Here is a 12,888-nt window from a genome sequence, read left to right on the forward strand (position 1 = left end):
GTACCAGTACCCCTATAAATCCCATTCTATACAACAGCAATTTCTTTCATTGAAACTGTAATGACAGTTCATGCTTAATTAGGTTTTGGTGTATAACAGATAGCTTAATGTGAATATAGCTAAGTTAAACATCCTGAAGGGAAACCACTCTGCTATGTGAGCAGACATTATTTCCTATCTCTTATTTACCCTATCAGGAAATTATACACGACTGGTCTTGCAATTTGAGCTTCGGAGGAATGTCCTGTATTTTATTTTGGAAACCTATGTTCCTTCCACTTTCCTGGTGGTGTTATCCTGGGTTTCATTTTGGATTTCCCTTGATTCAGTTCCTGCAAGAACCTGTATCGGTAAGCAGCTCCAACAGGAGATTTCTAAGAACTGGCCTAACAGGTCCTTTTTGGTTTCTTTTCACCTTCTACCAGGTTTTTTTTTTTTTTTTTTTTTTTTTTTTCACTGATATTCACAGGGCAGTTCCAGGAGTTGGTTTCTTGAAAGATTCTTTCACAGAGAGAAAGAGAGAGACAGAGAGACAGAGACAGAAACAGAGACAGAGACAGAGAGTGAGGTACTACATTTTTAAACATGTTTTACAGTGATAAGGGAGAATTGTGATTGGATGTCTATTGCCAGTTATCTTACATACTGAACACCCCCCCTAATGGGAAGACAGAAGATGCAACACTTAGAAAACAATATCACTCATATCCATTCAAAATGGACAAATCAACCCTGCTCTAGAAGACTGCAGATTTTTCAAAATGAGCTGTTCCATTTCTGAGTCCTGTCCCCCTTGCCAAGTTCTGAATGGTGATGGTCTGCCGGGTAAAGGTGAAAGGTTCACTGGCCACTGATGTGGGAACATTGCCTACCTGTTTTCCCAGGAGTGACCACCGTACTGTCAATGACAACACTGATGATTGGGTCCCGCACTTCTCTTCCTAACACCAACTGTTTCATAAAGGCCATCGATGTGTACCTGGGAATCTGCTTTAGCTTCGTGTTTGGGGCCCTATTGGAATACGCAGTTGCCCACTACAGCTCTTTACAGCAGATGGCAGCCAAAGACAGGGTAAGAATTTTGAGGGCCCTGTATATATGATTCATCACTTGCCATGTGCTGGTCTGTAGAGAGGACCCCGACTGGTTCCTATCCCCAGTGATTCTCATCCCTGTTCAGGTGGAGGCATCTGGAAGTCATGACACCTTTTGAAAAAGACTGCTCTTTTTGTCAAGTACAATGGGATATTAACATGTTTAATTTTCTAGCAGCAAATCACTGTTATCTGTATGCAACATGAAATCACAAGCATCCATGAAAAACCCAATATCAAACCAAACGTGATCAGCTGCTTACAAGTTTCATATTAATATGCAATTACTATTTAATTATTTTGTTACATTTTTGTTTTCTTAAATTATACAAGTAATGGTTTACTGAAAATGTATGAAAAAAATTAAATTGTGGCAAATTTCTCAATTAGCCTATATTTCTGCTAACAGGGAAAGACTGCCATTATCTGAATTAGCAGTGAAACACTGTGGTCCAGCTCTCAGAATAATAACAATCATTATTATCAATTGAACATTTACATGTGCCAGACGGTCATAAGCCCTTTGCAAATATTAGATCATTTGAAATACTCCTAACAACCCAGGAAGGGTATCAGAAAGGGATCCGAACAGCCCAAAGACCCAGTTGCCTGCTCCCTTATGTTTGACTCGTGAGCAACGTTTCACACAGTCGTATTACCCAAGTACCAAAGGCAAATGATTCTATGTGCCAGCCAAAGAAGAATATGGATTTCACTCATTTTGCTCTCTATAGGCTTCCTTAAGGGAACAATGGTTAATAACAACAACAACAACAAAAATCTGAATTTGGTAGATTGGCAAAAAGGGATATGGAGAATTACTAACATCCTTCATGGAAGACACCAGAAAGCCCTTATTTGGCTGTGTGTATAAGAATAGCTTCACTACAAAGTAGTGGCTATGTGCTGAACATCTCATTTAGTCCACCCAACAGCTTATCAGATGGCCACCACTGTTATTCCAAATTTACTGTTGAGTAATCTGCTGCTCAGAGAAGTGAGATCTAAGACCTCACAGCTAGTCAGTAGCCTGGCCAAGGATCCAAACTCCACTCTCTCTGACTTCACTACACTCCCCACATGCTATGCTGTTCCAGGCATGTTGGAGAATGACAATTCCCTGGAATTGTAGGCAGCATCACTATTTCTGTTTGTGTGGCAGAGACTTTTAGACACTGCTGATTTCTGTCATCTCTCATAATTAATCCCTCCTCACTGAGACAGAATGGGACTCATCAAACACCTACTAAATGCTTTACATAATTTATACCATCTTCCCATCCGTCTCATGAGGTAAATATTAATATTAATATCATCACCATTTTGTAGGCAAGGAAACTGAGTTTTAAAGGGATTAAGGTGACTGAAATTTCATAGTAGCAAGAGGCAGAATGGAATTTGAACCCAGATCAGCTAACTTCAAAGGCTGAGCATTCAGCACACAGCTCTGCATATCAATAGAAGGCAATGGTTATTCTTCCCCTTATACAAGCTGAGGACCTAGGGAGAGGTGCCTATAAGCAGGATAACAGGACTGCCAAGTCTGGCTCACTAGCCAATTACTGAGGCACTCAATGCCACTTTCTATTAAACCTAATTATTCAATACTTAGGCTTCTAATTATATAAATACCTGCTTATTTATTTTGCTAAGTCGAATCTTTCAAGCTGACCGCGTTGTCTATGATCTAGGGGACGGCGAAGGAAGTGGAAGAAGTCAATATTACTAACATTATCAACAGCTCCATCTCCAGCTTTAAACGGAAGATCAGCTTTGCCAGCATTGAAATTTCCGGTGATAATGTTGACTATAGTGACCTGACCATGAAAACCAGTGACAAGTTCAAGTTTGTCTTCCGAGATAAGATGGGCAGGATTGTTGATTATTTCACAATTCAAAACCCCAGTAATGTTGATCGCTATTCCAAATTACTATTTCCTTTGATTTTTATGCTAGCCAATGTATTTTACTGGGCATACTACATGTATTTTTGAGAGTATGCTGAATTGTTTGCATGCCATGGTTCTTCAAAAGAACAAAAATGATGCAAGCAGTTTTCGAAGCCAAGTGTGCATGCTAAACAAGTGAGTAGATAGCATCCGAGCATTTCTCCTCAAAAAATATTCCCCTACCCGTTATTTAAGCTGTGTAGAAGTCCTAGCATTACAGAGTCTTATAATAGAAATAACAAGTCATTCCTTTTTTATCTTTACCAAAGACATCCCCATGGAGCCTAAGATTACAAACCTACTCAGGGTTGACTATTTGCTCAGTGACTCCCTGGTCTGCATTTACCTCATAAAAAAATGAGAAGGAAACTATTATATGTATTGAGTAACCCTCAAGTGCCAGGGGTTGTTTCTAAATTAATCATATGTGCTATTTACTAAATCTCTGCAGTGCTTATAAAATGTATTGTTACCTATTTAGGGAGTAACACTTTCTAGTTTTTGTTTTTGATTAAAATGAAATGTGGGCCTAAGTCAATTCACTGAAAGTCACTGCACTAACTCAATACCAAGATGAGTCTTTAATACAGGATTTCATACTACAGCAGAACGGTCCCCAAACTCCAATAAGTTCTATGACTAAAAAATCACATGTAAATGAAGAAAACATTAATAGATCAACAATCTCAAATGCAAATTTGTTTCTAAGATATAATGGATTCCCCTGAATCCAAACTGAAAGGGCTCTGGGGCTTTATTCTCCCATTTGATATGTCTTATCATTTTACTATTATACATACACCAGTCCTCAACAATGCTGAAGCCCTTTCCCCACATCAGGGATAGAAATGGAAGATTGTTTAAAAAACTTATTCTAAGGAGTCTTACTAAGAGCTGCGGCCAACAATACATGCAGAATTGAGTCCATTTCTATCTGCTACTCTGACACTGAGCACCACGTTCCAAGCAGCAGATCTCCTGCATCCTTCCAAGAGGAGCTCTTAACCCTATACTCTAATGACTAGGAGGGATGCTTATCAGATAATGAGCTGCATTACCAAGAAACAAGTGGCTTACAACAAGCTTGGTCTTGCTCAGAACCCCAATCCTTCTAGCTGGACTACTCTGAGTAGCTTTTCCTGCATGAGTAGGAGAATGTTGGCCTAGAGTCCTGAACTTTCTGAGTAACAATGGGACTTGTTCCAGAATATACGTGCAGGCTGCAGATGAGCTATCTTTTCCCAGTCCAGCCACTCTCACTCTGACACAAGAAGCACATTATGTGCATCCTTGCTCCTTGGTCAAGCTCAGCCAACAGCATTATAAGTGGAGACTTGTCAGGGTGCCATGAGGGAGGCGCCAAGATGGTGGAACAGCATGGAAAGTTTTTTTTGCATTGCTCACCCCTGAGATGTCAGTTCAGCCTCAAGCTGCATAAAAAGAATCCTGCCATCTTTAATTCTCTAACTTCTTTTGTTGTGCCTTTACCTTTTCTTTCAGAAAATGTATGCCTTTACCTTTTCTTTCAGAAAGAAACCATGGCTTCTCTCTTCTATAACCTCCTGTACCATAGGCTCTCATTCTTTTTCTCTTTTTGATAATTCTCACAATTCAGTGTCTAGTGAGCTTTTAACATAATGTTCTAATGCAAAGGAATTAAACGAGGTGGAACGTGGTTGCATGGCCCAATCATATTTGTGATTTAAAAAAAAAAAAAGTTTAAAAGGAAATATCTGCTCTGAAACCCTGTTCAGGCATTATATATATTTTTAAAAAGCTGTATAGTGTGCAACTGTGAAATAAACATACCATATTAGCTACCCACCAAATCAAGTGGTCATCTGTAGAATAAGTATTGTAAAATCCCCTTTGGAAAAGGTATACATCATAGTGCAAATTCAGTGGGCTCGCACTCTTAACATCTTCATGTTCCTCCCACTGCAGACAGCACACAGATACATTCACACGTGCATATACACACATACATACATATACCCCTACTACTTCCTACCAAGGAAGATAAACAGTGGGGGCACAGTGGACATTTCTTTGAGATTGCTCCACCACAACACTTGCCTTATAGTTAAATAGCTGAGCCTGGTGATACTGAAAGATTCAATTCTCAGAAAATGCCAGATTCCCTTCCAAGCCTTCTTCATGGCTTTGGAATTCACTTTTCCTTTTCTGTTGAATAGTATCTTTAAAGTTTGAGAATATATTTGGGGGGAAATTCTTGAATTGTGTACCACTCTGAAACTTAGGTAGGCTACAGCATCAGAGTTCTCATTAAAAAAAAACTCCTAAAATTTTAGATCTGCTCCATGTATCCTACCTACCCAGATCACTCCCAAGACCCACTTTATTCAAAATATTTCTTGGGTGAAAATACCAAGACTAACCATATCAAATTTTCAAATACATGAAACTATGTGAGGATGAGAAAATTCTAAGTCATGGAAATAAGGTTTTTAATTACCTTGATGTGGGGAATATCAATATTCTTAATATATAAAATATATATATGTTAGTATATGGTATTCAATAGCAAATGACAGGTTAATTTCCAATGAAAGACAAGGAGAGATGGAGAAATGAGCATAGCACAAAAGAGCTGGAGATTACAACAGAGTACAAGCTGACAACGATTAGACAATACAGGGGGGGGTACCATTAGGAGAAAAAGTATAGTAGGGCTTTTGGTGCCAGGAATGTTTAGGGACAACCTATAGTTAGGGACAGTTAGACAACCAGGATTGAGATGTGGTCCTTCCTCCATGCTTTACATTATATTAATGCTCTTACAGAGCATTCTTCTCAGCTGCTGGCCCACAACTAATTTTGATCAGTCCATAATTCATTACTGCCAACGATCCTTGCTTCTTAGTATACATTTTTTAAGTTGAGTCATACAGGGAATTATATGCCATTATATGGTCACTGTACTTTATGTGTTGTACCAATGACTTTAAAGAAGGACAGAACAGGGGCGCCTGGGTGGCGCAGTCGGTTAAGCGTCCGACTTCAGCCAGGTCACGATCTCGCGGTCCGTGAGTTCGAGCCCCGCGTCGGGCTCTGGGCTGATGGCTCAGAGCCTGGAGCCTGTTTCCGATTCTGTGTCTCCCTCTCTCTCTGCCCCTCGCCCGTTCATGCTCTGTCTCTCTCTGTCCCAAAAATAAATAAACATTGAAAAAAAAATTTTTTTTAAAAAGAAGGACAGAACATTTGAAAACATGTTTCATGTTTTTTTGAATAATTTAGAAATATATAGTATAATTTCCAATAACTTTTGTAGAAAATTTATGTGTATGTGTATATATATGTATATGTACATATATGTACATGTACATGTGTATGTATATGATGGCCAAAATTTGGCCATCATACCTTTACAAAGGTTGTAGAGAAATGGAAAAAGTCAAAGAAAAATGGCAGAAGTGATTAAAATCACAAAAAAACAGGTCCAAGAAGAAAGAGCTTTTGCATCTTGAAAAGCAATGCTGGGGGCACCTGGATGGCTCAGTTGGTTAAGCGTCCGACTTTGGCTCAAGTCATGATCTCACAGCTCGTGGGTTCAAGCTTTGGGCTCTGTGCTGACAACTTGCTAAGAGCCCGAAGTCTGCTTTGGATTCTGTGTCTCCTTCTCTCTCTACCCCTCCCCCACTCACTCTCTATCTCTCTCTGTCTCTCAAAAATAAATAAATTAAAAAAAAATTTTTTTTTTAAAGAAAAGCAATGCTGAATAATGATTGTCATTATTAGGTTCAAAAGGGGCTTTGTACAAGGTACATGCTGTTCTACTATTCACCTTAATAAGAGAACTGAATAAAAAGTAAATAGAAATGAACTTAAAAGAAAGTCTAATTGTGTAGAAGGAAGAAAGTGTGCAAGTTAAATAATGAAATGCTCAGGTAAACTTCTAGTCTCCATCTGGAAGTTTCCCATGAGAATAAACAATCATCTCCTTTCTTTGAATTTTGCCATCAATGGGTCTGAAAGCAGACGGCTCTATTCTGCCAGGTAATCTTAGGAGGTTGTAGATGCAGGGAGATGCCTCTGGCCACAGAAAATTAAAATGTCATATCACGTATTACTAACAAAGAACGTATGCCTAAGAATATTCCTGGGTGACCCACAAATATTCCTGGTGGCCCACGGGGCCGAGTTCCAAAATTACCGTTTCTTTTTGGAGATCTGCGGGGGGGCAGGGGGGGAGCATATGACTCACAGCTTTCGGTGACTTGGATGTGAAAACGGCTTTTTGATTATCCAGTCTCATTATTTATATTGTATCTTTCCAAAAATTAAAGAAACAGTCCCATTTGGAAAAGTGGAAAGGGGGGAAGAACAGAAAAGGTGAGTGAGCGCCTAGGTGCATGTTGACCCATTGTCTCTGTGTTCTATCTCTTCTTCTCTAAGCCAGACTAGAGCCAAGAGCCAAGTGGACTTGGAGAGTCCAGTGGTTCATATCCTGCATGTATGGCCTGCTTCCCATGGCATGAATTTTATTAAAATCCTTAAGGAATAGGATTTCATACGTCATCACCTGGATCTCCATTTTCTTCTGGAAGTTACTCCTCCTACTCAATACAGAAACTTGGCTAACAGGGGCACCTGGGTGGCACAGTTTGTTAAGCATCTGACTCTTGATCTCAGCTCAGGTCATGGTCTCACAGTTTGTGAGTTCGAGCCCCACATCTAGCATCTGCACTGATGGCACTGAGCTTGCTTGGGATTCTGTCTCTCCTTCTCTCTGCCCCTCCCCACACTTGTGCTCTCTCTCAAAATAAATAAACGAACTTAAAAAAAGAAAGAAAGAAAGAAACTTGGCTAACATATTGTATAGGAAAGGTTAACATACCAGAGCTGAGACTGTTATCTTTAAAAAGGTCTTTTTGCAAGGTTGGTCCTTAGCTGGCATATGGGAATTTGGATTTGGGGAGAGTTCCCATTTTTCTCTGATTGGTAATGGTGGCTCACTGTGCCTAAACTGTACAAACCATGTGGTTTATGCTGAACCCCTGCTTCCCTTCTGGAAGTTTGGAATTTTGTATCATGCTAAGCAGAGGTTGCCAATGTCCCCAATAAAAATCTTGGACACTGAGTCTCTAATGAGCTTTTTGGTAGAGAACATTCCATACATTTGCCACAATTCCATGCCAGAGGAATTGGGTACATCCTGGGTGACTACATAGGGAGAAGTCTCTTAGAAGCTCATGCCTGATTTTTCTCAGATTTTGCCCCATGCACATTTTCCCTTTGCTGATTATAATAAATCCCAGCCATGAGTAGTCCCATAAGTCCTAGAGAATCAGTGAATCTGTGTTTGGTCTTGGGGGGACTCCTGACACACATGCTTTGGAACCTGGCTGAGTATAAGATTCACCAGTGGAACTTTATAGACGACAGATTTCAGAATCGCCCCAGACCTATTGACTCAAGATCTGTATTTTTCAAAGCTCTCCAGATGTTTTTGATATGAAATTAGAAGGGAAGACAGATGCCAAATGCCTTGGTGGAAAATACAACAGCTGCATGAAAGCTATATTTTCTAGGAAAAAAAGAAGTAATACAGCGTGCCTGCCACATGGAAGGAGAGTCCAACTCACTATGATGACTGTAAATGAATATTCTACACAGCAGATAGAGAGCAAAATTTTTCCATGACACTTCTATGTTAGAGCCAAGAAGGAACAGGACAGCTTCCATTTTTGACATGGCCACAACACAGCAAAGAGGCACCCAATGATAAGTATGTGGTTGAAGGTGGGTGGGGATACAACATTTCTTCACTGCAACTCGCACTTTTCAAGACAGTAAACCTTAACACTCATGCAAATGAACTAAAACTCTTCATAGGAAAGTAAAAACTTAGACTACATGCAACCAAACACCCTGGCTTCTGCAATAAGCAGGCAGGGGCAGCTGGCTTGAATGACACCCTGTAGGTAGCTATCAGGGAGGTTAGGGGTGTTACCCCAAATTTTCACTAAGAACTCTCAGAGTGACAAAGGGAGAGGACTTGACTAAGAAGCAGGAGATCATCAAAGCTGCGACATAAAACAGCATCTGCAAACTCAATTTCCTTTCTCATTCTTGGGCCTCTTTGAGTCTGGCCCGCCATCTTATTCTTCATCTACACCAAAGGCCTTCCGAGTGTAGCCAGAATCTGAATTACATTGTGATTTTCTCATGGATGAAGATACTTGTTTAATTTCCAAATTTTAGAAGCAGTCTTGAAGCTGGATCTTCAGGTTGAATACTTTTATGGGCATATTTAGCAAATGAAAAAAAAAATGGGGATATTTCCTCATAATATACAGAAGTGGGGCATGACTGATGAATAAATGGTTGATCTCAACAAGAGATTTCTTTTTAGGGGGAGTAGGCAAATACATCCCTGATGGATTTGCTTTTCAATAACAAGTTATTGAACCAATTCACCAAGATATATCTTGAAGAATCAAAATGCTTTCATTCATAAATCAAACTGTATCTATGGAACCAAAGGAAATGGGAGAGGATGACAGTGGAAAGTGATAACTACAAATATCACTAATAAAAGTTAGACTAAGATGCCGTGGCATTGAAAGCCACAAACCTTAGAATGTAATAATAAAGTGAATGTTCAGAATGTGAAGTAATCTCAGGAGAAATTATCCATTTAAAAGAATATGAGATGTACCTTTTCTGGGTCTGTGTATTTCTTAAATCATAACAAAACATTCTAATCTGTTTCACAGAGGGAATCAAAAGCAAATTCTCAACAAGGGAAATAGAACTGTGCCTTATCTACTCTGCTAGTACTTTAAATAACTTATTCAGTTATCTTTTTCCACAAAGAATCCAACTGCATACCCTTTCACACATATCCCAAAAGACTAATCCAGTTTAATTTAGCGTAGGAGCCCAGGAATGAGAGTCAAGAGATCTGGGCTCTGTCATTATTAACTTAATCTCTATTTGCCTAACTTACCAATATGTTAAATGAAACAAAAATATTTGTCCTTCCTACTTCACAGGTTTGTGATAGGGTTAAACATGAGATTATAAATGTAAAAGTATTTTGGAAATGTGTAATAGAAGCAGGTCCTAATTAATTTGATACATGATTGCACACATACTATCTATCCCTAGAAAATTAGAACTGGGATGTAGCTGGAACATCATGATGTCCAAACAGCTTACATGACATATTAGTGGATAAGGGTCAGGGGCATGACAGGGTGCATCTGAGATCAAACATGGGACATGGCCAGAACTAGAAGCCGTGTCTTGTAAGTGCAGCCTGCTTTTTGCTGATTCCATTATCTTCTCAAGGTACCTGGGTGGCTCAATCAGTTGAGTGTCTGACTTTGACTCTTCATGATTTCATGCTCGTGAGTTGGAGCCCCACGTCGGCCTCTGTGCTGAGATTTCAGAGCCTGGAGCCAGCTTTGGATTCTGTGTGTGTCTCTCTCTCTGCCTCTCTCCTGCTCATGCTCTCTCTCTCTCCCTCAAAAATAAATAAACACTAAAACAATTTTTAAAAATTTTTATTATTTTTTTTTCTAATAAAAAAAATTGTATTTACTTAGAAGCATTCAGAATGTCAACAAAACAGCTGCAACTTTTTTTTTTTTTGCAATTACAGAGTGGTATTCAGTTAACAGATCAACAATTATTTCGTATAAGCTGCATCAGAAACAACTGAAGATGAAAAAACTACCATCCCCATATATAACTAATTTGTGCTGTGCACCAACAAGAACCTGCTTTAAATTTCCATGCCAATTTACAACCCCCATACTGTACCAGGCAAGGTTAGTGGCTATTGGAAATACCACCGGGATTTAACCGGGGGGTTAAATGCTTTATAGACAAGAAAAAAAAAACTGCGCTAGAACCAACTTATGCATCATCATCATCTTCTTCTTCTTCTTCATCTTCTTCATCTTCCTCCTCTTCCTCATCCTCTTCATCTTCCTCGTCCTCCTCCTCTTCCTTCTTTTTCTTGCTTTTTTCAGCCTTGACGACTCCCTTTTTTGCCGCGTCAGGCTTTCCTTTAGCTCGGTATGCAGCAATATCCTTTTCATATTTTTCCTTCAGCTTCACAGCCTTCTTCTCATAAGGCTGCTTGTCATCTGCAGCGGTGTTATTCCACATCTCTCCCAGTTTCTTTGCAACATCACCAATGGATAGGCCAGGATGTTCTCCTTTGATTTTTGGGCGATACTCAGAACAAAACAAGAAAAAGGCCGAAGGAGGCCTCTTGGGTGCATTGGGATCCTTGAACTTCTTTTTTGTTTCCCTTTTAGGGGGGATATAAGTTTTCATTTCTCTTTCATAACGGGCCTTGTCCGCCTTTGCCATGTCTTCAAACTTTCCTTTCTCTTTAGCAGACATGGTCTTCCACCTCTCTGAGCACTTCTTAGAAAACTCTGAGAAGTTGACTGAAGCATCTGGGTGCTTCTTCTTGTGCTCCTCTTGGCAAGTTTGCACAAAGAATGCATATGATGACATTTTGCCTCTCGGCTTCTTAGGATATCCTTTGCCCATGTTTAATTATTTTCCTCAGCGAGGCACAGAGTCGCCCAGTGCCCGTCTGGCTCTCACTTGCCCCGGTGCTGTCTCTATGGAGCTCAATGTACTGCAATGGCTGTGAGAGCGGGAGCCAGATGCAGCCTCCTCACTCTCTCCGCTCTGTAACCTAAAAATTTTTAAATAAAAAAAAATCTTCTCAAATGATTCTGTGCACACGGTTTCATGCTCTGTCTGTGCAGAAGCAGCACTGAAAGATTACAACATCTCTAACAAAAAGTTACAAAACCTCATCAAGATTTAATGGCATTATCTGTGGCCGAAGTCTTGAAGATCTCCTTCAACTTCCCAGGACTGTTCCACCCCCAGAAATTTGAGGCAGAGGTATCTCTAGAATCTTTGCTACCCAGTCAGATCATTTTTTCCCCAAGAAGGACTTTGGAAATAATGTTTTTAGCCTACAGCACCCAGCTTTCACCCCTTCCTTCTAAAAGCCCCTGCAGAAGAGATCACAAAAACTGACATCCTGCCCACAAGATGCACTGCTGACCTGGCTAGCTGCTCCTGGAATGCAGTTAGCAAGAAAATCCTATTTCATTTCTGTAAAGGTGAAAGATCTCAGATCATGAATCCTCTCTGCACTGTGAATTGTTTTACAAATGCATTTGTATGTATAAGCAATGCCTTCCATTACAATGAATCTTTTGCATTTTTAAAGGTAAGGTGTATGTTCTGACACTATAAATGGTAGTAAAGGTATTTCAAATTATCTACCATTTGCTTACTGTATTAACCAAGAGAGTACATAAAGGGCAATAAAGTTATATCTTTATCAGAAAAGCATACAGTGCTTTGGTAAGCACTGTGCTATCGCAGCCCTGTTGTCTGTTCAAAGTTTTATAATGTTTTCCAAATAGAACATAGGCATAAAATAACTTTTATTCAGTCTTCTGGGGGGGAATATTAAGAATAATCATCACAATGTAATCCATCAGGGGTTTTCTTTCTCATTTTGCTTCCTCCCAGGTATTTTAGATAGACTTGCCATTACGAGTCCCATAAAAGGATAGGAGTCCATGGTGTGTAAATGCAAGTCAATAGGTATAATTTATTGTGTCAATCATTTACTAAGCATTTAACCCTACTCTGGCTCTCATCCTGCCAATAATCCTGTAAGATAAATCCTATTAACCCATTTTGCAGGTAAGAAAAACAATGATTAATGAGATTGACTGGCTGGCTCAAGGTTCTACAGTTGGTCAGTGGCAGACCTAAGGTTTGAACCCAGGTCTATTTGGTCTCAAGACCCATGCTTCATCCACTAAACT

The 12,888-nt window shown here is 39.6% G+C and overlaps 2 protein-coding genes across 12 annotated transcripts in view; one reads left to right on the forward strand and one right to left on the reverse strand.

Moving 5' to 3' along the window:
* The window catches only part of GABRP (gamma-aminobutyric acid type A receptor subunit pi), a 36,718-nt gene that overhangs the window by 16,833 nt on the left and 6,997 nt on the right, over positions 1–12,888 (forward strand). For 9 of the 11 annotated variants that reach the window (XM_040444742.1, XM_040444728.1, XM_040444733.1 and 6 more), the window contains 3 exons: positions 198–350; positions 885–1,072; positions 2,786–4,872. In XM_040444742.1, coding sequence (XP_040300676.1) covers positions 198–350; positions 885–1,072; positions 2,786–3,088 — 644 coding nt within the window. In that variant the 3' untranslated portion in view covers positions 3,089–4,872. Of the gene's footprint in view, positions 1–197; positions 351–884; positions 1,073–2,785; positions 4,873–12,888 lie in introns of those variants that run through there. The other 2 variants (XM_040444746.1, XM_040444773.1) reach the window with 1 other exon arrangement.
* LOC121010934 (high mobility group protein B1-like) lies at positions 10,916–11,715 on the reverse strand. Its single transcript, XM_040444782.1, has one exon. The coding sequence runs from the start codon at positions 11,576–11,578 to the stop codon at positions 10,931–10,933; it is 648 nt and encodes a 215-aa protein (XP_040300716.1). The 5' UTR covers positions 11,579–11,715; the 3' UTR covers positions 10,916–10,930.

This window comes from Herpailurus yagouaroundi, unplaced genomic scaffold, assembly GCF_014898765.1.
Source record: "Herpailurus yagouaroundi ecotype Mexico unplaced genomic scaffold, PumYag 29, whole genome shotgun sequence".
Classification (NCBI taxonomy): domain Eukaryota; kingdom Metazoa; phylum Chordata; class Mammalia; order Carnivora; family Felidae; genus Herpailurus; species Herpailurus yagouaroundi.